The sequence below is a fragment of the Monodon monoceros genome, unplaced genomic scaffold, assembly GCF_005190385.1.
Source record: "Monodon monoceros isolate NGI ecotype Baffin Bay Population unplaced genomic scaffold, NGI_Narwhal_1 Super_Scaffold_5, whole genome shotgun sequence".
NCBI classification, from domain to species: Eukaryota; Metazoa; Chordata; class Mammalia; order Artiodactyla; family Monodontidae; genus Monodon; species Monodon monoceros.
The window spans coordinates 86,251,450-86,277,029 of record NW_021703782.1 but is presented as its reverse complement, the minus strand read 5'-3'; the positions used below and the strand labels follow the sequence as shown (position 1 = coordinate 86,277,029).

Sequence of the window (25,580 nt, the reverse complement as noted above, 5' to 3'; positions counted from 1 at the left end):
TGGCTGTTAAGTGGCAAGGCTCTAAAGTCAAACTTCCTGGTTTTGGGTCCTAGCTCAATCACTTACTAAATATGAAAATTTCAGCAAAGTTCCTCTATGCCTCAGATTTCTCATTTTTCAAATGGAAATAATAATAGCTACTTCATTGGACTCTGGTGATTAAACATGACAACGAATATAAAGAATTTAGCTGACATATGGTAATAACTCAATAAATATTAGCTATCAAATTTATTGTTCTACTCTTAATAGTTTCTACTGCCACTAGTTCCCACTACGTGTCCCATTGCTACTACTATTTATAATATTCCCTTTTATGACTGGTTACATATTCATTTAAAATCATCACAATAAAAATTAACTTCAAGTGCTCCTAATGTTACGTATTTCATTGCTATGGTTTCTAATCAAAAGCACGGTTTTTGCTTTAGGTATAACAAAGCTCTCTGATTTGTATTACACTTTTTTTTTTTAACTTGATGTATCATTCCTCTTAAAGATAACTGAAGCTGAATTTGCAAGAATCCAAAGCAATTCCTACTAACATTTTTTTCTTCACTTCAAAACTAAATTCAAAATAAAATTAATGTTAAATTTCATAAGGCTCTGAAAAATCGAACAAAGAGTATGACAATTACCAAAAACAATTACCATAAATATCATAATCACTTGGACTTTTTGTGTAGTTGGTCACATTCTTGATTATCACGTTGTATAACTGTGTGTATAGGTTAGGTTCACAAGATCAACTGTTGGGGGTCAAATATTTGATGCCCTTTCATATTTGAAATGCTTCCACTAAAGATACATAAGACAACAATACCTACCTCTGGGAGAGGATAAGGGAGAAGGGTGAGAAAGAGACATACTTTGCACTTAAAACCTTTGGCATTATTTGGGTTCCTTCCTTTGCACATGCATTAACTTTTAAGAATATAAAATATTTTTTAAAGAAAAAAATTCCATTTACTAACAATTTACAGATTTTTTTAAATGTCTCATAGTTCATTCACCACAATGGCAGCTTACCAGATTGAAGATGCCAGTAATATATTAGTGCTGTTTGCAAGAAACCTCAATGGAGGCTCCCCAAGGAGTACACAAGATAAAATTCCTCCACCAAAGCAGTGGAGCATAGCAGTAAACCAGCTTGACAGAGGATTCTTCCATGCCATCGCTGCTGCTCCTGAAATGATAAAGTACATATGTCATCTGAGATACTGTATATTAAACAAGTCCTGAGGTACCAGTGGCACTAAACACACTTAATTTCATAATTTTCTAGAACATACTCATAAGTGTGACAATCATGATCATCATAAAACATATCTTTTGTTCTTTAAATCAACACTGGAAATATTTTGTTAAGACATGGGTGACTTGGGCAACTTTAAAATACTCTGTTCAGGATCTTATGGCCAGTTTCCTAGTAGTACATTATTAAAGACAATCTCCCCAACCACTGTCTCCTTTCATTCCCAACCCTACTGTAAGTATGCCGGTTAATATGTCAAAGTGATACATTAAGAAAAATTTATAATCTTAAGTACGTAAGAAAATAAAGCCTGAAATAAATAAACTAAAATTTCAATATGACAGGCTTGAAATAGAATAACAAAATAAACCCAGAGGTGAAAGGCTGATGAGGAACAGGTATTTACATCATCTCAAATGTCTCCTAACAAATTATTTATTAATTACAGAGGGAAGTAATAACTTTACAGTGGACAAACCTTGCAGACATCACTGTAAACTAACAATATCAGGTGATTCCTGATATTATGCACTAAGACCACATCATCACTTCCATAGTATTTCTACCAAAAATGTATAACCTGAACTAATTTAATTATACACACTCAAATTGAGCATTATTCTGAAAAAAAACAACAACAGGGCTTCCCTGGTGGCGCAGTGGTTGAGAGGCCACCTGCCGAAGCCGGGGACATGGGTTCGTGCCCCGGTCCAGGAAGATCCCACATGCCGCGGAGGGGCTGGGCCCGTGAGCCATGGCCGCTGAGCCTGCGCGTCCGGAGCCAGTGCTCCGCAACGGGAGAGGCCACAACAGTGAGTGGCCCGCGTACAGCATAAAACAACAACAACAACAACAAACACCTAGCCTATATTTTAACAATGTCAAGGTCAAGGAATACACACAAAAAAGGCTGATGGAATGTTCCAGATTAAATGACATTAAAGAGACAACTAAATGCAACGCATTTCCTAAATCATATCCCCAAGTGAGAAAGAGCATCTATAAGAGACCTTTTTGGACAACTGATGAAATCTAAATATGGATTGTGGCTTTGATTACAGTATTGTATCACTGTTAAACTTCCTGATTTTGATAACTATAATGTGGTTCTTAAAATTAACACACTTAAGTAATCAGAAGTAACTGGGCAAAATGTCTCCAATTCACACTCAAGTGGTTCTGAAAAAATACTATGCATAGACAAAAACATCCAGAGAAATGGTAAAGTACAAACTTCTAGTTATAAGATGAATAAGTTCTTGGGATCTGATGTACAGCATAATGACTGCAGTTAATAATACTGTATAGGGCTTCCCTGGTGGCGCAATGGTTGAGAGTCCGCCTGCCGATGCAGGGGACACGGGTTCGTGCCCTGGTCCGGGAGGATCCCACATGCCGCGGAGTGGCTGGGCCCGTGAGCCATGGCCGCTGAGCCTGCGCGTCCGGAGCCTGTGCTCCGCAACGGGAGAGGCCACAACAGTGAGAGGCCCGAGTACCGCAAAAAAACCCCAAAAACAAACAAACAAAAAAATAATAATACTGTATAATAATATCTTATATACTTAAAATTTGCTGAGAGTAGATTTTTAAGTGTTGTCACCACACATACACACACACACGTGCACACACACACAAGGTAACTGTGAGGTGATGAATGTGCTAATTAACTTGATTGTGGTAATCACAATGTATTTGTATATCAAATCATTACATTGCACACTTTAAATATATATAATTTTGTCAACTATATGTCAATAAAGCTGGGAAAAAATAAAATAAATGGGGCAAAATGTCAGTAGTTGGTGATTCTGGGTAAAGTATATACAAGTTCCTTGACCTAGTCTGGCAACTCTTCTGTAAGTGAAATTATTAAAGGAAAAAGTACAAAAAAAAAATTTTTTTTAACCCAGCCAGAGAAATAGAAGCAAACTGTAAAAATGAAAGTAGAAACTAATTAGATGCTAAAACAGGCAGATAGAGATAGGCAATCAATAAAGCCAACCCAAAGCTTTTCTTGGAAAAGACCAATAAAACAGAACATTGTTCAGCAAGTCTGAAAAATGGAGGGGAGAGGGGAAGGAATGAAAATAATACATAATATTAGAAGCCAAAAAAAAAAGGAAATAATTTTAGAGAGTTTTTTTATTATAAGAAAACATGCATTTAATCTAATAAATGTGAAGATATAGTTGAAATGGACAATTTTCCTAAAAAACGATATATTAGCAAAATTCCCTTACGAACAGGTAGAAACTTGAACATACAAATAACCACGGAAAAAAGTTAGAGGGTAATCCAAGATCTATCTATCCTAAGAAAGGTGCTAGACCCAGATAAATTTATGCAAAACATTTACCAAATAATTTTTGATTACTCATTTTTATGTTATATAACCATTATAGAGTTTAGAAAAACTTTAATCAGTCTATAAACAACATAACTGCAGCATAAAAAATTATAGAGAAAAGAAAGAAGAGAGAAGGAGAGGGGAAGGAGGAAGGGAAAGAGTCAGGGAGGAAAGGAGGAGGGAAAGGAGGGAGGGAAGAAAAAAGAGAGGAAGAAGATACATTATCATTCTAACTTATGAGTATAGTGCACAAATACATCAATAATAAATTGAAACCTAGTTTTTCAAAAGAATAATATATCATAACCAAGTAGATTTTATCCAAAGAATTTAAGGAAGTTTCAATAGTTAGAAATTCATTAAAATCATTCATTATAGGGCTTCCCTGGTGGCACAGTGGTTAAGGGTCTGCCTGCCAGTGCAGGGGACATGGGTTCAAGCCCTGGTCCGGGAAGATCCCACATGCCGCAGAGCAACTAAGCCCGTGCGCCACAACTACTGAGCCTGCGCTCTAGAGCCTGTGAGCCACAACAATTAAGCCCACGCTCCTAGAGCCCATGCTCCACAAGAGAAGCCACCACAATGAGAAGCCTGCACACCACAACGAAGAGTGGTCCCCGCTCACGGCAACTGGAGAAAGCCCATGCAGCAATGAGGACCCAACACAGCCAAAAATAAATAAATAAATACATTTTTTTAAAAAAGACATTTTTTCCAAATAAAGTCACGTTAAAAAAAAAAAGTGCCTACCTCGGAATACAAGTTTGTTACCTTTAAAAAAAAAATTATGTACTATACTAACAAATTATTATGATCACTCCTTTAGACAGAAAGTAAAAGGTCATTTGATAAAAATTCAACATTCCCCTTTAAAAAATCTAGCAATCTAAGAACAGAAAAAAGCCATAAAGGAAAAGATTTACAAGTTTGACATCATCAAAATTTAAAACTTCTACATAACAAAAGACTGGGATAAAATTTTTTAACCAATAAGGCAAATTCCAACAAATCAGTAGAAAAAGACAACAAACACAACAGAAAAATGGGCAAGTCACAAAGCAGAAACTATAAATGACTAATAAATATACCAAAAAACTAAACAAAGGAAAGTCCTCAACTCATCAGTAATCAAGGAAAAAGAAATTTTAAAAATATGTTATTTCATACAACTTCAATTGGCAAAAAAATTTACAGCTTAATATTAACAAATTAAGGTGTGAAGAAATTCACATACTCTTGTGAGAATAAAAACAAGTAAAGCCATTTTGAAAAACAATTTGGCAGTTATCAATTAAAATTTTAAATTTAAAATTGACTCAAGTGCCCAAGGAGTGTCATACAAGAATATGAAAGCAGTGTTGTTCATAATGCTGTGAAAAAAATGAAAACAATCTAAATGACCATCATCAGAGGAAGAGTTAAACCATGATCATTTGCACTATGGAATACTATACAAGAGCAATTCAAGAGTGTGGTAGATCAACGTCAACATGGGAAGATCCCCAAGACATGCTGTTGAGTAAAAACAAGAAACCAAACACAATCATGTTGAAAAAAATTACAGCATGTAATTATTTATGGGCAAAAATGCAAACACTATTCATTTCTATAGGTACATACATTTACATGGAATGCACAGAAAAGGGTCTGCAATACACCAAAATGTTAACTGTTATTATCTCCTGAGAGAAGCTTAGGAGTAGGGAAGATGGTCAAAGGGGCTTTAAATTTATTTAATTATATTGATTATATTATTTAATTATATCTGAATTCTTTAAAATAAAGTGTTTGTTAATTGTATAATTAAATTAAAATTTAGCAAATTATGTCATAACCAATCTGAGGAATATAATGCATCGATTCAAAACAATGTAGCAGCTTTACATGCACTGACGTGACAAGAAGAAAACCATATTTATATGAATATGTACAGTAAGAAATCATTTACAGGGGGAAAACAGAAAACTATACATTTCTATAGGTATGTACACATGCAGCTAATGCATAAAAGAAGGTCTGCAAGAATACCCAACCAAACTGTTAACTGTTATTACCTCTTAGGGAGAGGCCCTTTTATGCAAAAACAAACAACAAAACAAACTATACAAATGTATGTGTGAATTCAGTAGGGTAATATCGTCATACTTGTACTAACATGGGAATTCATCTCTATGTGCTCATGGGAAAAAAAAAAAGAGGGAGATAAAAATTTAAATACTGCACAACCCACCATTCCACACAATAAAATGTGCCCAGGAGTGAACATGAGTTGGAAGACGTAAATTTTCGATGGTGTGTATATATCGTCAAATGAAGTGATGCCAAGGTTTAATGATATGCATCTGGTGATAACTCAAGAAATGGTGACTTGTATCAATATGGAAGAAAAACTAGTTTTGAAAAACTTACTAAAAAACAGGATGTCTATCTCCAGTGCAGCAATTTCCCCTAAACTTAAGAATTATTCAAGAGTTATTTTGATGATACATGGCCATGCTGTCTTTATAGAGCCAAACCCCTATGTAAGATGTGACACCACTATGTCTCTCTACACATATATATTGCTATCCATCAAAATATGTATACGGGCACTGTTCGGTATTGCCCTGTACGATGATGACTGTTTAGAACATTGGCTAGTCAGCATAATATATGAATATGATCTTTTCTTTTAGTCAGTGGACACTAGCTGCCTTACTAAGCCATTCTCACATTGAGAGGCAATACAGAGTGCTTAAGAATCCAGACTCTGGAGCTTAATTGCCGAGGTATAAATCCTGGCTCCAGCACTTACTCTCTGTGTGAAGTGAACAAGGTAACTGCTTTCCCACATCTTAAAAAAAAACAAAACAAAACAGTAAGCAACAACTATTAGCTATCACTATTATTATAGAAGTAAATAGAAAAGAAAAGAAAATTACCCTTTCCTCTCTACTTCTACCCTTCAGTCACACTCATTTTCTGTAGGGTGGCAACTTCCAGACTTCTTTTTCTGTGCTTATTTACACATGCACACGCTTTTTCCCCCTCAAGACCTTCTTCTCCCCCAACCTTGTCCTTGTGTGTGTTTGTCTGTGTGGGTGTGGGTGTGTCCCTCTCTCTCTCTCAGGCCATACCCTGGTTAGCTCTGCACACACATTCTGGAAATGGGAGCTCTAAGTGAATGAGAGTTACAATGGGCCCATCATTACACAGTTACTATGAAGACACATTCCAAAGTAACTGATTACTTCTGGTAAATATACAATTAGGGAATATGTCTGTATCCTCTGTATCCCTTAGTGTTGTTCTAATGGAAGATTTAGCATTACTATCATCCATCTGACACAACAATCAGGCTTAGGCAAATTCAAATATACCAAAAAAGTTTTCCTTTGACCACTAAAACAATCCAAATCAAATTTACTAAATTTGATGCTTTCACACAAAGTATTCACTCATGTAATATGCATTTCCGATTAAGTCTGTCAAAATAACTTTCCTTTTCCCTCAACTTTCACGGTATTTTATCCTTTCCTCTTAAAGTATATCATGTTCTAGTTTTTGTTCCCAAGTGTTAGCTCCACTATAAGACTGATACCCCTTGAGACTCTAAGAAACTTTAGTATAAAGTAGATGCTCAACAAATGTTTATTGTACAACAGAAAAATATATGTGCAATATTTCAAGAGTGTAAGTATGATAATTTTACTACCATTAATTTCCCTTAGTTTTATCACAAGTCACAGAGATAACTGTGATTACGTACCAGTTTTGTGACTCTTTGTAGGACCTCTAACCTCTCTTGGCTTAAACTTCAAGTTTCATAAAATGAGAATAATACATAACTTATAAGAACTTAAAATAAGAGAATATACATAAAAATACATATTTACTACCTAGTACATGTCAGACACTCTGTTGATTTGTGTGCTGAATGGATTGATCACTGACAAGAGAGAAAAGAGGCAAGGAGAATGCAATCCTTGGGCTGCTTCTGACTCAATTATCTGAGCCCAAGATATAATACTTTTGAGTTCTTACTGCAAAGCTGGGATGAGAATGACACATTATGGCACTGAAAAGGTACTCATAACCCCAACAGTCTTAAATCAATGAAACTAAGATTTTATTAGACCAAAAAAGAAAGGAAAAGAACACAGTTAAAGGGAGGGTCTCTCTCATACCAGTCTTTTTTGCCTGATTTTCAAAATTATGTCAGCCAGAAATATTTCTCTAACTCAAACAGACCTTTCTTTAAAGCTTTCTTCAGTACACACACCACCATAACACATTTTTCAGCATGAGGCAATCTTATGACAAAGTTCTTTGGGTATGATGTTCCTTTGTATATATCGTACTGGCACCAGTCAGTTTAATGTGAAGTTAAATTATGAAAACACAGGACTCCCCTGGCAGTCCAGTGGTTAAGACTCTGTGCTTCTACCGCAGGGGGTGCGGGTTTAATCCCTGGTCAGGGAACTAAGATCCGGCATGCCATGAGACAGGGCCAAATAAATAAAAGTATGATGCTTTCAAAATTTATATTAAAAAAAAATACAGAAAGTTAACCAGAAACATCTGTATATCTTTAGGGCATATAAATAATTTTCAGTAGAAAAAATAGTTAATATGATATCTTTAATTTCTTCTCAGTTTTAAACAAATGTGAGAGGCCCGCGTACAAAAAAAAAAAAGTATAAGATATCTGAAGTACATATAATCACCTGGGGACTTTAACATCAAAATATTTTCATTATGAAATGAAAGCTGAGAAATAAAGTCACATTCTACTCCCTTAAATTCATTTAAAATCACATCCACAAAATAATCCCATTCTCTGGCCAAATGAAGTATTATTAGACTATGTTTTTGTTTTTGTTTTTTGTGGTACGCGGGCCTCTCACTGCTGTGGCCTCTCCCGCTGCGGAGCAACAGGCTCCGGAGGTGCAGGCTCAGCGTCCATGGCTCATGGGTCCAGCCGCTCTACGGCATGTGGGATCCTCCCAGGCCGGGGCACGAACCCGCGTCCCCTGCATCGGCAGGCGGGCTCTCAACCACTGCACCACCAGGGAAGCCCTATTAGACTATGTTTAACATACTTTTACTAACTTAGTTAAAACAAAGACTAGAAAGATATTCTTTAATGTACTGCACACATGACTTCTTTATTTTGATATACTCAGTGTACTTTAGTTCCGCAGTGTGTCTCCGTTTTTAAGAAATAGTTACACTGTAGCTATTTCCAAACAGTTAGCATTCGGCTTGCTGGTGGTTAATATGACTTCCGGAAAGAAGCAGGGGAATGCTCTAGCCTTCTTAAAGCCTCATCTCCAGACGTTAAGTATTTTTAAATTGCATATTAGTAAACTTTTGCCCTAGTCTTTCCCATTTATAGATTTATCTCTTTAAAAAGAAAAATTAACAACATAATCTAGCTCATATGCCTCAAGTATGCTTTTTCATCAAAATATTTTAAAATAATCATGTAGGCAACAATGGCTTAGAGATTACCTGTGACACAATTCAAGGAGTTTTATATCAAGTATGAATCATAGTGGGCCAAGTAAATCCACGGCTGTGGTTATTTCCCCAGTTCCTTAATGTATAACTAGACTAGACATACTTAGCAACTGGCACACTCTGCATATTGATTCTCTGATCCTTGGAATAAGAATCATTATGATAGGAATGATCAGGTAGAAGCCCCTAGAGTTTCTTCTCCTCACCAAGATATTTTTACAAAGCAGTATTACAGAGGTGAGTACCATAACCAAAAACATGAAAGATGAAAGATGATGATAGCTATCACATTCCACTTAACTTGCTTGCTTGGGCTATATGTAAAGCAGATGGATCTTGAAAAATAATTATGAACTATCTTAAATATAGACTGGTAATGACTCCAACTGCAGCTGGTATTCAAAATACAGTATTTTTACTAGAACAAATCAGCATTAACCTCTGTAACCTAGTAAAGAAATGCTTTTTTCTCCATATTAATTTGCAAAGAATCCCAGAAACACTTTGCTTTTACCTGACAGGTTTAACAGTACACTATCACAGTCTTGCCTCAGATCTATGTCAACTCTCCTGCTCTCTAAACAAGTCCACAGAAATTATGATCATATTGACAGTCCACAAAACATCACACTGGCCTGCCACACTGAAGGCATTATACTGACTAGATCTATGGACAGGAAATAGCCAGCACTTTAGATATCTTAATATTACATATGGAAACCAGAAAGCATGTAGTTAAACCCCACTCCTAGGTTTCTGTACCAGAGTCCAGTCAGGAAACAGAAAATACAAAGTTTTATTAACAGAAAGGATTTAATGTAAATAAGTAAGTAGGTATAAAATTGTTAACTAGATTATTGAAAAAGTAAAAAGTAAATACTATGGTGTCACAGAAGTATCAACTATAGAAAGCTGTTACCACTCCTGGGGGAACAAAAGATAGGCTGAAATTATTAAAACTTAGAAGCTTGGAGGAAGAGCTCTTTAGACTCAAAACTGAAGACTCCTGGAGAGGGGACACTGCTCAGCTGGTGCTCTGGTCCACCTCACTCACTGAGTTTTAAGTTCTGAGTTTTAAATACTGAGTTTTAAGTTCTTATCCCAAGCTACCTAGTTAGTGGTAGAGTTTGGACTAAACACTGGTCTTCCGACTTCTGACTTTATGAATGCTTTCTACTACAGCACACTCCCTGATCAATGTTTTGTCAGGTCACTCAAATATTCTAACTTTCCTTTAGCTTAAAAAATATTAAAGAGAGGACCTTCATGATGGCGAAGGAGTAAGACGTGGAGATCACATTCCTCCCAACAAATACATTAAAAATACATGTACGTGTGGAACAACTCCTACAGAACACCTACTGAACGCTGGCAGAAGACCTCAGACTTCCCAAAAGGCAAGAAACTCCCCACCTGCCTGGGTAGGGGAAAGGAAAAAAGAAAAAACAGAGACAAAAGAATAGAGATAGGACCTGCAACTTGGGGAGGGAGCTGTAAAGGAGGAAACGTTTCCACACACTAGGAAGCCCCTTCACTGGCGGAGATGAGGAGTAGGTGGGAGAGGGAAGCCTCAGAGCCATGGAGGAGAGCGCAGCAACAGGGGTGCGGAGGGCAAAGCGGAGAGACTCCCACACAGAGGTCAGTGCTGACCAGCACTCAACAGCGTGAGAGGCTTGTCTGCTCACCCACCAGGGTGGATGGGGGCTGGGAGCTGAGGATCGGGCTTCGGAGGTGAGATCCCAGGGAGACGACTGGGGTTGGCTGAGTGAACACAGCCTGAAGGGGGCTAATGCTCCACAGCTAACCAGGAGGGAGTCCGGGAAAAAGTCTGGAACTGCCTAAGAGGCAAGAGACCATTGTTTCGGGGTGTGCGAGGAGAGGAGATTCAGAACACCACCTAAACAAGCTTCAGAAACAGGCACAAGCCGCAGCTATCAGCACGGACCCCAGAGACAGGCATGAAATGCTAAGCCTGCTTCTGCAGCCACCAAGAAGTCTTTGTGCAAGCACAGGTCACTATCCACACCTCCCCTCTGGGAAGCCTGTGCAGCCCGCCACTGCCAGGGTCCAGTGATCCAGAGGCAACTTCCCCGGGAGAACGCATGGCGCCTCAGGCTGTTACAACGTCATGCCAGCCTCTGCTGCCGCAGGCTCACCCCGCATTCTGTACCCCTCCCGACCACCGCCCGAGTGAGCCAGAGCCCCCTAATCAGCTGCTCCTTTAACCCTGTCCTGTCTGGGCGAAGAACAGACGCCAGAGGGCGACCTACACACAGAGGCGGGGCCAAATCCAAAGCTGAACCCCGGGAGCTGTGGGAACAAAGAAGAGAAAGGGAAATTTCTACCAGCAGCCTCAGGAGCAGCAGATTAGATCTCCACAGTCAACTAGATGTACCCTGCATTGTGGGATACCTGAATAGACAACGAATCATCCCAACATTGAGGCAGTGGGCTTTGGGAGCAACTGTAGACTTGGGGTTTGCTGAATGCAACACCCTGGTTACTGATTTCTATGTTTATCATAGTATAGTTTTCAGTGATTCTTATCATTGGTGGATTTGTTTACTGGTTTGCTTGCTTTCTTTTATTTTATTATTTATTCTTATTTTTTATTTTAATAACTACATTTATTTTGTTTATTTATTTTTCTTTCTTTTTTTTTCTCCCTTCTCTTCTGAGCCGGGTAGCACACAGGGTCTTGGTGCTCCAGCCAGGTGTCAGGCCTGAGCCTCTGAGGTGGGAGAGTTCAGGACATTAGACCACCAAGACCTCCTGGCCCCATGTAATATCAATCAGCGAGAGCTCTCCAAGAGATCTCCATCTCAACACTAAGACCCTGCTCCTCTCACGACCAGCAAGCTCCAGTGCTGGACATCCCATGCCAAACAACTAACAAGAACACAGCCCCACTCATTAGCAGAGAGGCTGCCTAAACTCATAAGTTCACAGACACCCCAAAACACAACACTGGACACGGTCCTGCCCACCAGAAAGACAAGATCCAGCCTCATCCACCAGAACACAGGCACCAGTGCCCTCCACCAGGAAACCTATACAACCCACTGAACCAACCTTACCCACTGGGGGCAGACACCAAAAACAACGGGAACTACAAACCTGCGGCCTGCAAAAGGGAGACTCCAAACACAGTAAGTTAAGCAAACTGAGAAGACAGAGAAATACTCAGCAGGTGAAGGAGCAAAGTAAAAACCAACCAGACCAAACAAATGAAGACGACATAGGCAGTCTACCTGAAAAAGAATTCAGAGTAACGGTAGTAAAGATGATCCAAAATCTTGGAAATAGAATGGAAAAAATACAAGATACGTTTGACAAAGAACTAGATGAACTAAAGAGCAAACACACAATGATGAACAACACAATAAATGAAATTTAAACTGCTCTAGAAGGAATCAATAGCAGAATAACTGAGGCAGAAGAACGGATAAGTGACCTGGAAGATAAAATAGTGGAAATAACTACCAGAGAGCAGAATAAAGAAAAAAGAATGAAAATAATTGAGGACAGTCTCAGAGACCTCTAGGACATTAAACGCACCAACATTTTAATTATAGGGCTCCCAGAAGAAGAAGAGAAAAAGAGTCTGAGAAAATATTTGAAGAGATTATAGTTGAAAACTTCCCTAATATAGGAAAGGAAATAGTCAATCAAGTCCAGGAAGCATAGAGTCCCCTAGAGGACAAATCCAAGGAGAAACATGCCAAGACACATATTAATCAAACTATCAAAAATTACATACAAAGAACAAATATTAAAAGCAGCAAGGGAAAAGCAACAAATAACATACAAGGGAATCCCCACAAGGTTAACAGCTGATCTTTCAGCAGAAACTCTGCAAGCCAGAAGGGAGTGGCAAGACATATTTAAAGTGATGAAAGGGAAAAACCTAAAACCAAGATTACTCTACCCAGCAAGGATCTCATTCCGATTCGACGGAGAAATTAAAACCTTTACAGACAAGCAAAAGCTAAGAGAATTCAGCACTACCAAACCAGCTTTACAACAAATGCTTAAGTAAGTTCTCTAGGCAGGAAACACAAGGGAAGGAAAACACCTAAAATAACAAACCTGAAACAATTAAGAAAACAGTAATAGGAACATACGTATCGATAATTACCTTAAATGTAAACGGATTAAACACTCCAACCAAAAGACACAGACTGGCTGAATGGATACAAAAACAAGACCTATATATATGATGTTTACAAGAGACTCACTTCAGACCTAGGGACACATACAGACTGAAAGTGAGAGGATGAAGAAATTTATTCAATACAAATGGAAATCAAAAGAAAGCTGGAGTAGCAATACTCATATCAGATAAAATAGACTTTAAAATAAAGACTACTACAACAAACAAAGAAAGACACTACATAATGACCAAGGGATCAATCCAAGAAGAAAATGTAACAATTGTAAATGCTTATGCACCCAACATAGGAGCACCTCAATACATAAGGCAAATATTAACAACCATAAAAGGGGAAATCAACAGTAACAAAATAATAGCAGGGGACTTTAACACCCCACTTTCACCAATGGACAGATCATCCAAAATGAAAATAAATAAGGAAATGCAAGCTTTAAATGACACATTAAACGATATGGACTTAATTGATATTTATAGGACATTCCGTCCAAAAACAACAAAATACACTTTCTTCTCAAGTGGACATGGAACATTCTGCAGAATAGATCATATCTTGGGTCACAAATCAAGCCTTGGTAAATTTAAGAAAACTGAAATCGTATCAAGTATGTTTTGCGACCGCAACGCTATGAGACTAGATACCAATTACAGGAAAAAACCTGTAAAAAATACAAACACATGGAAGCTAAACAATACACTACTTAATAACCAAGAGACCAATGAAGAAACCAAAGAGGAAATCAAAAAATACCTAGAAACAAATGACAATGAAAATACAATGACCCAAGGCCTATGGGATGCAGCAAAAGCAGTTCTAAAAGGAAAGATTATAGCAAAACAATCTTACCTCAAGAAACAAGAAATATCTCAAATGAACAATCAAACCTTACACCTAAAGCAATCAGAGAAAGAAGAAGAACAACAAAAAAAATATTAGCAGAAGGAAAGAAATCATAAAAACCAGATCAGATATAAATGAAAAAGAAATGAAGGACACAATAGCAAAGACCAATAAGACTAAAAGCTGGTTTTTTGAGAAGATAAGCAAAATTGATAAACCATTAGCCAGACTCATCAAGAAAAAAAGGGAAAAGGCTCAAATCAACAGAATTACAAATGAAAAAGGAGAAGTACCAACTGACACTGCAGAAATACAAACGACCATGAGAGATTACTACAAGCAACTATATGCCAATAAAATGGACAATCTGGAAGAAATGGACAAACTCTAAGAAAAGCACAACCTTCTGAGACTGAATCAGGAAGAAACAGAAAATATAAACAGACCAATCACAAGCACTGAAATTGAAACTGTGATTAAAAATCTTCCAACAAACAAAAGCACAGGACTAGATGGCTTCACAGATGAATTCTATCAACATTTAGAGAAGAGCTAACACCTATCCTTCTCAAACTCTTCCAAAATATAGCAGATGGAGGAACACTCCCAAATGCATTCTACAAGGCCACCATTATCTGATACCAAAACCAGACAAAGATGTCACAAAGAAAGAAAAATACAGGCCAATATCATTGATTAACATAGATGCAAAAATCCTCAACAAAATACTAGCAAACAGAATTCAACAGCACATTAAAAGGATCATACACCATGATCTAGTGGGGTTTATCCCAGGAATGCACAGACTCTTTAATATAGGCAAATCAATCAATGTGATACACCATATTAACAAACTGAAGGAGAAAATCAAATGATCTTCTCAATAGATGCAGAAAAAGCTTTCAACAAAATTCAACACCCATTTATGATAAAAACCATCCAGAAAGTAGGCATAGAGGGAACTTACCTCAACAAAATAAAGGCTATATATGACAAACCCACAGCCAACATCATTCTCAATGGTGAAAAACTAAAACTATTTCCACTAAGATCAGGAACAAGACAAGGATGCCCACTCTCTGGAAGTTTTAGCCACAGCAATCAGAGAAGAAAAAGAAAGAAAAGGAATACAAATTGGAAAAGAAGAAGTAAAACTGTCACTGTTTGCAGCTGACAAGATACTATACATAGAGAATCCTAAAGATGCTACCAGAAAACTACTAGAGCTAACCAATGAATTTGTTAAAGTAGCAGGATACAAAATTAATGCACACAAATCTCTTGCATTCCTATACACTAATGATGAAAAATCTGAGAGAGAAATTAAGGAAACACTCCCATTTACCACTGCAACAAAAAGAGTAAAATACCTAAGAATAAACCTACCTAAGCAGACAAAAGACCTGTATGCAGAAAACTATATGACACTGATGAAAGGAATTAAAGATGATAAAAACAGGACAGATATACCATATTCTTGGATTGGAAGAACACTGTGAAAATGACCATACTACCCAAAGCAATCTATAGATTCAATGCAATCCCTATCAAACTACCTGTGGCATTTTTCACCGAACTAGAACAAAAAATTTCACAATTTGTATGGAAACAAAAAGACCCTGAATAGCCAAAGCAATCTTGAGAAAGATAAACAAAGCTGGAGGAACTGGGCTCCCTGACTTCACACTACACTACAAAGCTACAGTAATCAAGACAGTATGGTACTGACACCAAAACAGAAATATAGATCAATGGAACAGGACAGAAAGCCCAGAGATAAACCCACACACATATGGTCACCTTGTCTTTGATAAAGGAGGCAAGAATATACAATGGAGAAAAGACAGCCTCTTCAATACATGGCGCTGGGAAAACTGGACAGCTACATGTGCAAGAATAAAATTAGAACACTCCCTAACACCATACACAAAAATAAACTCTAAATGGATTAAAGACCTAAATGTAAGGCCAGACACTGTCAAACTCTTAGAGGAAAACATAGGTAGAACACTCTTTGACATAAATCATAGCAAGATTCTTTTTGACCCACCTCCTAGAGAAATGGAAATAAAAACAAAAATAAACAAATGGGACCTAATGAAACTTAAAAGCTTTTGCACTGCAAAGGAAACCATAAACAAGACGAAAAGACAACCCTCAGAATAGGAGAAAATATTTGCAAATGAAGCAACTGACAAAGGATTAATCTCCAAAATATACAAGCAGCTCATGCAGCTCAGTATCAAAAAAACAAACAACCCAATCCAAAAATGAAAAGAAGACCTACACAGACATTTCTCCAAAGATGATATACAGACTGCCAACAAACACATGAAATGATGCTCAACATCACTAATCATTAGAGAAATGCAAATCAAAACTACAATGAGGTATCACTTCACACCTGTCAGAATGGCCATCATCAAAAAATCTACAAACAGTAAATGCTGGAGAGGGTGTGGAGAAAGGGAACCCTCCTGCACTGTTGGTGGGAATGTAAATTGATACAGCCTCTATGGAGAACAGTATGGAGGTTCCTTAAAAAACTAAAAATCGAATTACCATATGACCCAGCAATCCCACTACTGGGCATATACCCAGAGGGAACCATAATTCAAAAAGACACATGTACCACAATGTTCATTGCAGCACTATTTACAATAGCCAGGGCATGGAAACAACCTACATGCCCATTGGCAGACAAATGGATAAAGAAGATGTGGGTGTATATATATATATATACAATGGAATATTACTCAGCCATAAAAAGAAACGAAATTGAGGTATTTATAGTGAGGTGGATGGACCTAGAGACTGTCATCCAGAGTGAAGTATGTCAGAAAGATAAAAACAAATATTGTACGCTAACACACATATATGGAATCTAAAATAAAATAAATGGTTCTGAAGAACCTAGGGGCAGGACAGGAATAAAGATGCAGACGTAGAGAATGGACTTGAGGACATGGGCAGGCGGAAGGGTAGACTGGGACGAAGTGAGAGAGTGGCATGGACATACACACACTACCAAATGTAAAATAGGTAGCTAGTGGGAAGCAGCCACATAGCACAGGGAGCTCAGCTTGGTGCTTTGTGACCACCTAGAGAGGTGAGATAGGGAGGATGAGAGGGAGACTCAAGAGGGAGGGCATATGCGGATACATGTATAATATATGTATATGTATAGCTGATTCACTTTGTTATACAGCAGAAACTAACACAACATTGTAAAGCAATTATACTCCAATAAAGATGTTAAAAAATATATATTAAAGATATTTAAGTAAGATTCTCTGTACTCACATAAGTAAATTATGGACTGTCATTTCTGAGACATCCTTTTCCACCCCACACTGGGCCGAATCTGCTCTTTTAAAAGCATGCTATAACAAAGAGGCCTTTGGGGGGGATCATAGTTGTTCTATTTTTACCTGGATGTTGATTAACATAGTTGTGCTCATTCTGAAAATTCACTGAACTATACATTTACGATTACTTTTGCACTTTTCTGTATGTGCTTACGTCGGAATTCATAAAGTAGCAAAAGTATGCTGCCATCTTCCCAGAATCCCCAGAACTGATAAATTCTTGTTTTATTAATCTTTTCATCTCCCACAGATTAGAGGAAGGAACAATGACAAACTTTATTCCTGGATTTAATTCCTGAAAACAAATGAGAAACTGAATGGTGATGTGGAAATGACCGAAATCATGGGAGAAAATAACGATGTCAAATGACAACTTATTGAGAAATTGCTAAATATTGAGAAACCTGGAACATTAAATGTATCTGCAAAGAGAGAGCACAGAATAGTTGAGAACTTTGAAATTAGCCCAAGAACTAGCTCCATAATTTACTAAACTATGTGACTTAAGTAAGGTTATTTTATTCCTGTAAGAGTACTCATCTGTAAAATGTGTTCAGTAATACCTACCTAAAGAGATGTATGAGGATTAGAATGAAGACACTGAAATGTTTTCCATGTATCTGAAATGAATGAATATTATTAATGTATAAGAAAGGTAATGCAACCTTATGTGACACTGCAAGGAAAGAGGAGGAGGAGGAGGAGGAGGGGGAGGCAGAGGACATTACAGTGACAACAGCACAGTTGAATTCTTTCAGAGCTATAACAGTAACTTTCATCTTGGTATCCTCAACATCTAATCTAGTACCTACTACAGTGAAAATTTGCTTAATTGAACTACATATGATTTGAGGGAAGTTAGCAAAATAGTGGTCAGAGAATTAAGAGTAAAATAATAGATTCTGTGTGTAAAAATCAAGTGGAGGTCATTGTAGATTAAATTTTCAGGCTGTCTTACAGAAAATAGCAATCGGATATGAATGTAGGATTAATGTGTTTATTTTAATAGGAAAAAAAACAGAGAACACAGATTAAAAATGTAAGAGAGATTACAACTGATGACATAAACATTCCGTTAAAATGGTTTCTGACCAACAATTCCCAAAGCAGCATTTTCCAACTTCCTAATAAAATGCCCAGGAAAATAGAAAAAACAAACAAAAAAAACCCCTACACTACTAGCCAAAACTAAAAGCTATAGACAATCAGATGCCAGAGTTCAAGAGGAACTAAGGTTAAGTATGAGGCAAATGGAAGTAAACTAAGAAATAAAAAAGAATCCAACATATTAAATACCCCCTGATGCTGTGGTAATCTAAATGGGAGGGGATATCTGTATGTGTATGGCTGATTCACTTTGTTGTGCAGTGGAGGCTAACACAACATTATAAAGCAACCATACTCCAATAAAAATTTTAAAATAAATAAAAAATTTTAAAAACACCCCCTGATGGTTTCACTTATGAAGTGCAAGTCACATGGAAAAGGAAGGGGGTAGGGGGGACAATCATCTTTCCTTGGATTTGAAGGCCTACAACCTAAACCAAACAAAAAAAAAGATGCCATCCTTATCAACACCACAGATAGAAAGAGTTAATCCCCTTTACCCACTTGCCCTCAGTAGTCTAGATCTAGGCATAGTCTGTAAGCCATAAGATGTAAACTATAGAAAGTGGGGAGTGAGGTACTGGCAGTGATAGAGTACATTCCAAAAGTCAAGAGTCTCAAGGAGTAACATGCCTGAGGAGATAAGGATAAGAAGAACCCGGGTAGCAGTACATAGATGAATTGTGGTTTTATTGTACTACAGGTCTGTGTTCTAAAGAATCAGTCCCTGGGGAACAGAAAAAAGTTGCCAGTTAAGTAGTTTTATATAAGTATTGGCAAATGAAAATCCCTAATGAATTAAACTAATACATCAAACAGTTTATTCCAAAAATGTAAGGATAATTCATTTTTTTAAATGTATTACATTTTAAACAGGAAAAACAATATGATCAACTCAATAGATTTATATAAGTATAAATACAAATGGCCAGCAAACATTAGTAACTATGACAGATGCAAATGAAAACTATGTTTTCTGATCATCAGAATAACAAGATATTTAGGACTGATAACTGCCAATACTGTGAAAGGACAGTCTAACACAATTCTAGTAAAAGCAGGTTCACTCTTTTGTGTGAATTCTATAATTTTTACATGTTTACAAGTACTGGTACTGGAATATATTTTTACACCATGTGTAACACTGTACTAGCATCCAATTAGTCCAATGGTTCTCAAGGTTTTTGGTCTCAGGACTCCTCTGCACCCCCCAAAATTAGTGAGCAGATGAATGGTTGCCAGGGGCTTGGGGAGGGCTGACTACAAAGGGGCAGGAGGGAATCTGGGGTGGGTGATGAAACTGTTCTCTATCTTGATTGTGGTGGTAGTTACATGACTGTATGTGTTTGTCCAAAATCATAGAACTTTATATTTAAAAGGGTGAATATAATACAGGTAAATTAAACCTTTAAAAAGGCTGACTCCAAAACAAAATTCTTGAAGACCCCCTAAAAAGCTTTTCTTTATGTGGGTTATCAATATTTATTAGCTTATTAGAAATCATAAATGAGACAATTTTTGAATAGTTCTTTAGGTATTCATTTTTTAAATAATAAATGCACTAAATGTTAAAAAATAATATATTTTTCATGAAAAATAACTATTTTCCAAAGCAAAAAATATTTGGTGAGAAAACTCACACTTTTTTAGTAAATCTCTTTCATGTCTGCTTCAAATTGAAAACAGATGGATTCTCATATCTGCTTCTGCATTCAACCTGTTACAGTACGGCAGGTCATGTGGCCTCTGGAAAACTCCATTGTATATTTGTGAGAAAATGAGTGTGAAAAAGATGACATCTGCATATTATTATGAAAATAATTTTGAGTTGGAAGTGTCAGGAACCCCAGGGGCTCCTGGACCACACTCTGAGAACCTCTGATTTAAGCTATACAAGAAAATACCAGGGCTTCCCTGGTGGCGCAGTGGTTGAGAGTCCGCCTGCCGATGCAGGGGACACGGGTTCGTGCCCCGGCCCGGTCCAGGAAGATCCCACATGCCGCGGAGCGGCTGGGCCCGTGAGCCACGGCCGCTGAGCCTGCGCTCCGGAGCCTGTGCTCCACAATGGGAGAGGCCACAACAGTGAGAGGCCCGCGTACCACAAAAAAAAAAAAAAAAAAAAAAAAAAAAGAAAATACCAAATACTGAATATGGCATAATAATAAAATGTACTTATTTTCGAATCAAGGAAGCAGTCTCTTATGCAGATTATCTGTCCCGATTTAATACACTAATATTCCCCTTATCCAGGTCAAAACTGCTACCAAACAATGATTTAGGCTGAACTACAAATTTCAATTTAAATGAAAAATATTTCTGAGGTCCAAGGGTTTTAAAGAAAACAAAAAAACCCGCAAAAAAACAGACCATAAGAGGTACAGCATCATCCTCAATCCCTCACTCACTGACTGTAGGACAAGGCAGATTAAAAGCAGCATGAACACAGAGAAAGTAAGGCAAAGAAAATGCCTGATCTCAAAAAAAGAAGAAAGCATAAAATGAAAAGGCACGTAGAATAAGGGCAAAAGTAAAGCAATACAGAAGCAAATATATCCTGAATGTAAAATACAAGAAAAAACAAATATTGCTCCTTGTGTGCATACTTGAAAGAGCTCAAAACTCTGTATTAAGACCACATCCCCACTGTGCAGAGAAGGGAAGCTACGGCAAATGGTTTTTCTTGTACAACGTCACTCATATGACCCAAAATGGGAATCCACTCCTCTCTGCAATCATTGTCTAACATGCTAAACAAGGTGGGAGACCTCTACGTTAAGGGGAACCTGGGGGTGCCTACTTAAGGCTCTTTATTTCAGCGTTTACCCAACTTTCAAAACCGAAGAGCCGTCCAGAACCATTCACTACCCCAAGCGACGAAGTCAGACGTGCTGTCTCCGGGAGCTTTGTTCCCAGGTCATTTTAAAATACTTTCCAAGGAACTGGTGGCACCGCCGGGAGACGGCGCAACTCCTGGGCGGACGCGGGCAGTCCTGGGCTCCCAACAGCGGCTGCGGCCGCCCTGTCACCTGTCCCGGGAGTCCCGCCCGCGGCGGTGGGGCGCCCCCGCACTCCCCCCAACCCAGCGCCTCCTTTGGCGAGGACCGCCCGGGCCTCATTTTCCCCACCTGTACTCCAGGGGTCGGACGGGCCACCTCTTGGCGCCCCTCTAGCTCGACTATAGGACTCCGGGCGAGGGGGGCAGCTCGGCCGCTACCCCGCTCAGGCCGTACTCGCTGTGAGGGGGATTCCGAGGGGGCCGGTCCTCGGCGCCCCGCACTCACCCGGCTGATGCTTCAGTGCCATCACCGACACCAGGTAGTGGGCGATGTCAAAAAAGGGAAACATGGAAGTACGAGAAAAGGCAAGGGACAGCTCATTCCACGGACAGTCCATCACGACGACCGACCGCCGCAGCCGAAGCAGCCGCGGCGACGGGTTCCCGGCGTGCGCGACGAGGGGAGGGGTAAGTTACGGCCGCGGCCGCCCGCTCTTCGGCTGGGCCTCTCGGAGCTCTGCGCGTGCGCCTTGACACCCGGCGCCGGCGCGCGGAGGGGGCGGGCCGCGTGTCCCAGGAGCCTCGGATGCGCTGGCGGTTGGCCGCTGGGCGGGGTGAGGAGGGCCGGACCTTGTTCTCCTAATAAGAGTCCAGCGTCTTCTGCGTGCTGGGAGTTGTGTAAGACGCGGAGAATGGTCAGATGAATACAACATAAATAATGAATATGCATTATTTCTCTTAACATTTAGTGCATTTATTATTTTTAGAACGAATACATAAAGATCTATTTTAAATGTTTCTCAGTTATTTCTAATATGCTAAGTATTGATACATGAAACCCATAAACGTCTTCAGGACTTTTTGGGATCCTGAAGAAAAATTTTTAAGTCGGCCTTTTTAAAGGTTTAATTTAAATACATTTTATTCACTGTTTTTAGTGTAAAGTTTTATGATTTTGGATAAACGCAGTCCACAAGGGGAGACGCTCAGAATCGGATTTATTTCTGTGAATTGATTTCATTCACCTAACATTTCTCGAGGAACCACAGTATGCAAATCACACCATGACTTATTGGAGATATAAAAAATAATATGATAATATCCTGCCCTCAATAAACGTGTTTTCCCAAGGGAGATTACAAAGCGGGTAATAATAAGTATAGGTGCCATGATAGGGCAAGTTCCAAGGAGAGGAAGGCTATTTCAGGTTAGTGGTAAGGCAAACTAGCCTCTAAAAGCCAAGGGAAAGATGGAGGGAGGTACTTTGGCTGGACTACGAAGTGAGAAATTAGCTCAGAAAAGAAGTCCTTGAATGGCAGACCATAAACCAAGTGGTTTGGCCCCAGAGCCTAAGCTCTTGATCACTACATTTTATGCTCAGACAAATCCGAGCCAGACTCCAGTCTCTCAACCATTATGCTAAACTGCGTTTTTCTTTGTTTTTTTTTTGCGGGGGGGGGGGGGGTGAGGGGGGAGGGAGGGTTGCAATCAAGCAACAAGATTAGGAAAGTTTGGTAAAAAGAGACTAAAGACAGGCGAAAATGGAGGATATTCACAGTTCCAAACAAAATGTAGTGGAGGCTGAGGACACTAGGAGCAGGGAACTGGATGGGGAAAGATGCAGTAGAACCAGAACAGGCTGGGTGTCACCTCAACCTGTCAAAAAAGGATGTGGGGAATGGGTGAGTAGGAGAATTATGGTTACATTCAGAGAAATAGGAAACAAGAATGAGGAGCAGACTTGGGTAGAAAAAAACAAGTTTAGTTTGGCACATTTTTTATTTGATGTGTCAACAGATCATGCGGACACCAGGAAACTGGAAATAACATAATGAGCTTCTAGATAAGTAAGAGCCGCATGGGAGTAAGAACTACAGACTTGCATTGATTTTTTTTATCTGAATATTTGTCTGTTCGTTTTAATTCGTTTAACAAGGGCTTTTTGCTATGTACCAGGCATTTTGCTGGATGTCAGAGGCCCTGCCCTAAATACTAAGTGTTCAAAATGTGGGGGAAATTGTAGTAAATCTCTACATTTCACTACTTATCAAGAAAGAATAGAGTTGCTAAGATACTTTTCATATGTGGTTTTCTAAGCAAGCACCTCTTGTTAGAGAAAGGCTTTTAGACCTCTAGCCAAACTAAAGAAAAAAAAGCAACCGCTGTGAATATTTATACTTTGATGTTTCAGTTTGTTCTTTCATAATTTTTATACATTTCTTTAGCTTTGTGAATTTAGGGGCAGAACCTGGATGTTATTTCTCAAAAGATTTTACAGTTTTAAAAGTCTTTAATTAGACTCCACAAAATATGTGTTTTGTCCTTGAACTTAAAAAAAAATACTATAACATCTCTAAATCATATGTCTATGCCAGTATCATTCTGGGATATAATTAAGTTCATTATTAACACCAATATGGCAATAGTGAAAAGCATCAGAATTTTTTTTAAAAAGATAAATCAAATATTTTGCTTTCCCTAAACATATTAATTCCAACAGAAGAGAATTAATCATCTCAGACTCTACGAGTAATCTGAAATTTGTTTCATTTCCAAACTGTGAAAATAAGCTGGATCCCCATCTGCCTAGAGCCTAAAGAATACTTTTTTTTTAATCTAAGGGAAATGATATCACCTCACAAAAAGACAAGTTCTATCTAAACGTTAACTGTGCTCACTATATTTGCTTCTGGTCAGTGCTTCAGTTATTTAATGAAATGGGCCAAACAGAAGCAAGTGGGCAATAAAATGAGGGAAGGCTTTGAATTGGTAACAGGGAGAGGCAAGATTTGGGGAAATTATGTGCGAAAATTAAAACCTGCCCTGACTTTTGGGAACGGTTTACAAAGTTACATAATTATTGCAGATAAAACAAATCAAATTATAAAGTACTGCTTATCTATTAGCAAGCAAAAGTGGTCTAACTGTATGAATATCTGGAAAAGAGGGTTTTTTGTTTTTCGTCTGGATATCATTACTGTATTATAAAAGAAACAGGGAAATTATTTACATGATGAAAGATTTCAGAACTTCAGTGGCAGCTTCACGTGATGCCATTTCAATAGTGACTTATTTTGGTCGACGTAGTTTCCAAGAATGTCACCATCTGTAAGTAAGAAATAATCCTTGTCGTCTAGAACTACTTTGATGCCTCCATATTCTGGGAAAAGAACTTTCACTATCTGGTTGAATCTCTCCACCCTTTCCTTTAGAGCCTGATCTAACAGCTACTACCGTTGCTTGCAATACTTTTCCTTGTGATTTTTCTGGAAGCATAATGCCTCCTTTGGTTACAGTTTCGGCTGCACTTCTTTCAACTAATACTCGGTCAAATACGGGAAGAAACTTTCTAAATGCCTGTCCTGCCATGACTCTGGTTGCCGCAGTTCGTACTGTTGCTCTTTGGCCGCCGCCACAAAAGGGAGATCCGAAGTCTGACCCTCCGGCCACGTGAAATCAAGAAAAGACCTCCCAGCGCCCTCGCCCCCGGCCCCTCCCCGCGAAAGGGGGCGGCTGCACTAGCGCGCGCCACGGTTCGTTTCCTGGGCTCTGCTCAGGGCTCTGACTCGCGGACCGGTAGGCGGAAGAAAAGAGGAGGTTTTTCTAGGCTTTTCTAGGCCGCGGGCCGAGGTGAAAATACTTACCGTTAGCCCCCCTTCCGGAAATGGAAAAGAATTTTGACTAAACATATTTGAAGCATTTTGAGTACAAAAACATGTGAAACTAATTGTTGTAAACCAGGTTTTTCAACCTCAATGCTATTGACATTTTGGGCTGAACAATTCTTAGTTGTCTTATGGAGTGTGTTATGGGATGTTTAACAGCATCCCTGGCCTCTACCCGCTAGATGCCAGTAGCACGCACGCACACACCAATTGTGACAACCAAAAATGTCTCTAGACACTTTTGTCTAGGGGAGGCGGGAATCGCCTCTAGTTCAGAACTACTTTATAAATTTTTTGGCAGCATGTTCCTCTATTTGTACAAACATTAT

General features: G+C 38.6%; 1 protein-coding gene and 1 pseudogene across 1 annotated transcript in view; both read right to left on the bottom strand.

Moving 5' to 3' along the window:
* Positions 1-22,075, bottom strand: part of TMEM38B (transmembrane protein 38B) — a 68,480-nt gene extending 46,405 nt beyond the window's left edge. Inside the window, exons 1-2 of the mRNA XM_029201346.1 lie at positions 21,873-22,075; positions 1,030-1,186 (exon numbers count right to left, since the gene is read on the bottom strand). Of these exons, the coding sequence (XP_029057179.1) occupies positions 1,030-1,186; positions 21,873-21,984 (269 nt within the window). The 5' untranslated portion in view covers positions 21,985-22,075. The remainder of the gene's footprint in view (positions 1-1,029; positions 1,187-21,872) is intronic.
* A 2,534-nt stretch (positions 22,076-24,609) lies between these two features.
* LOC114884473 lies at positions 24,610-24,957 on the bottom strand (annotated as a pseudogene).
* Positions 24,958-25,580: the final 623 nt, after the last annotated feature.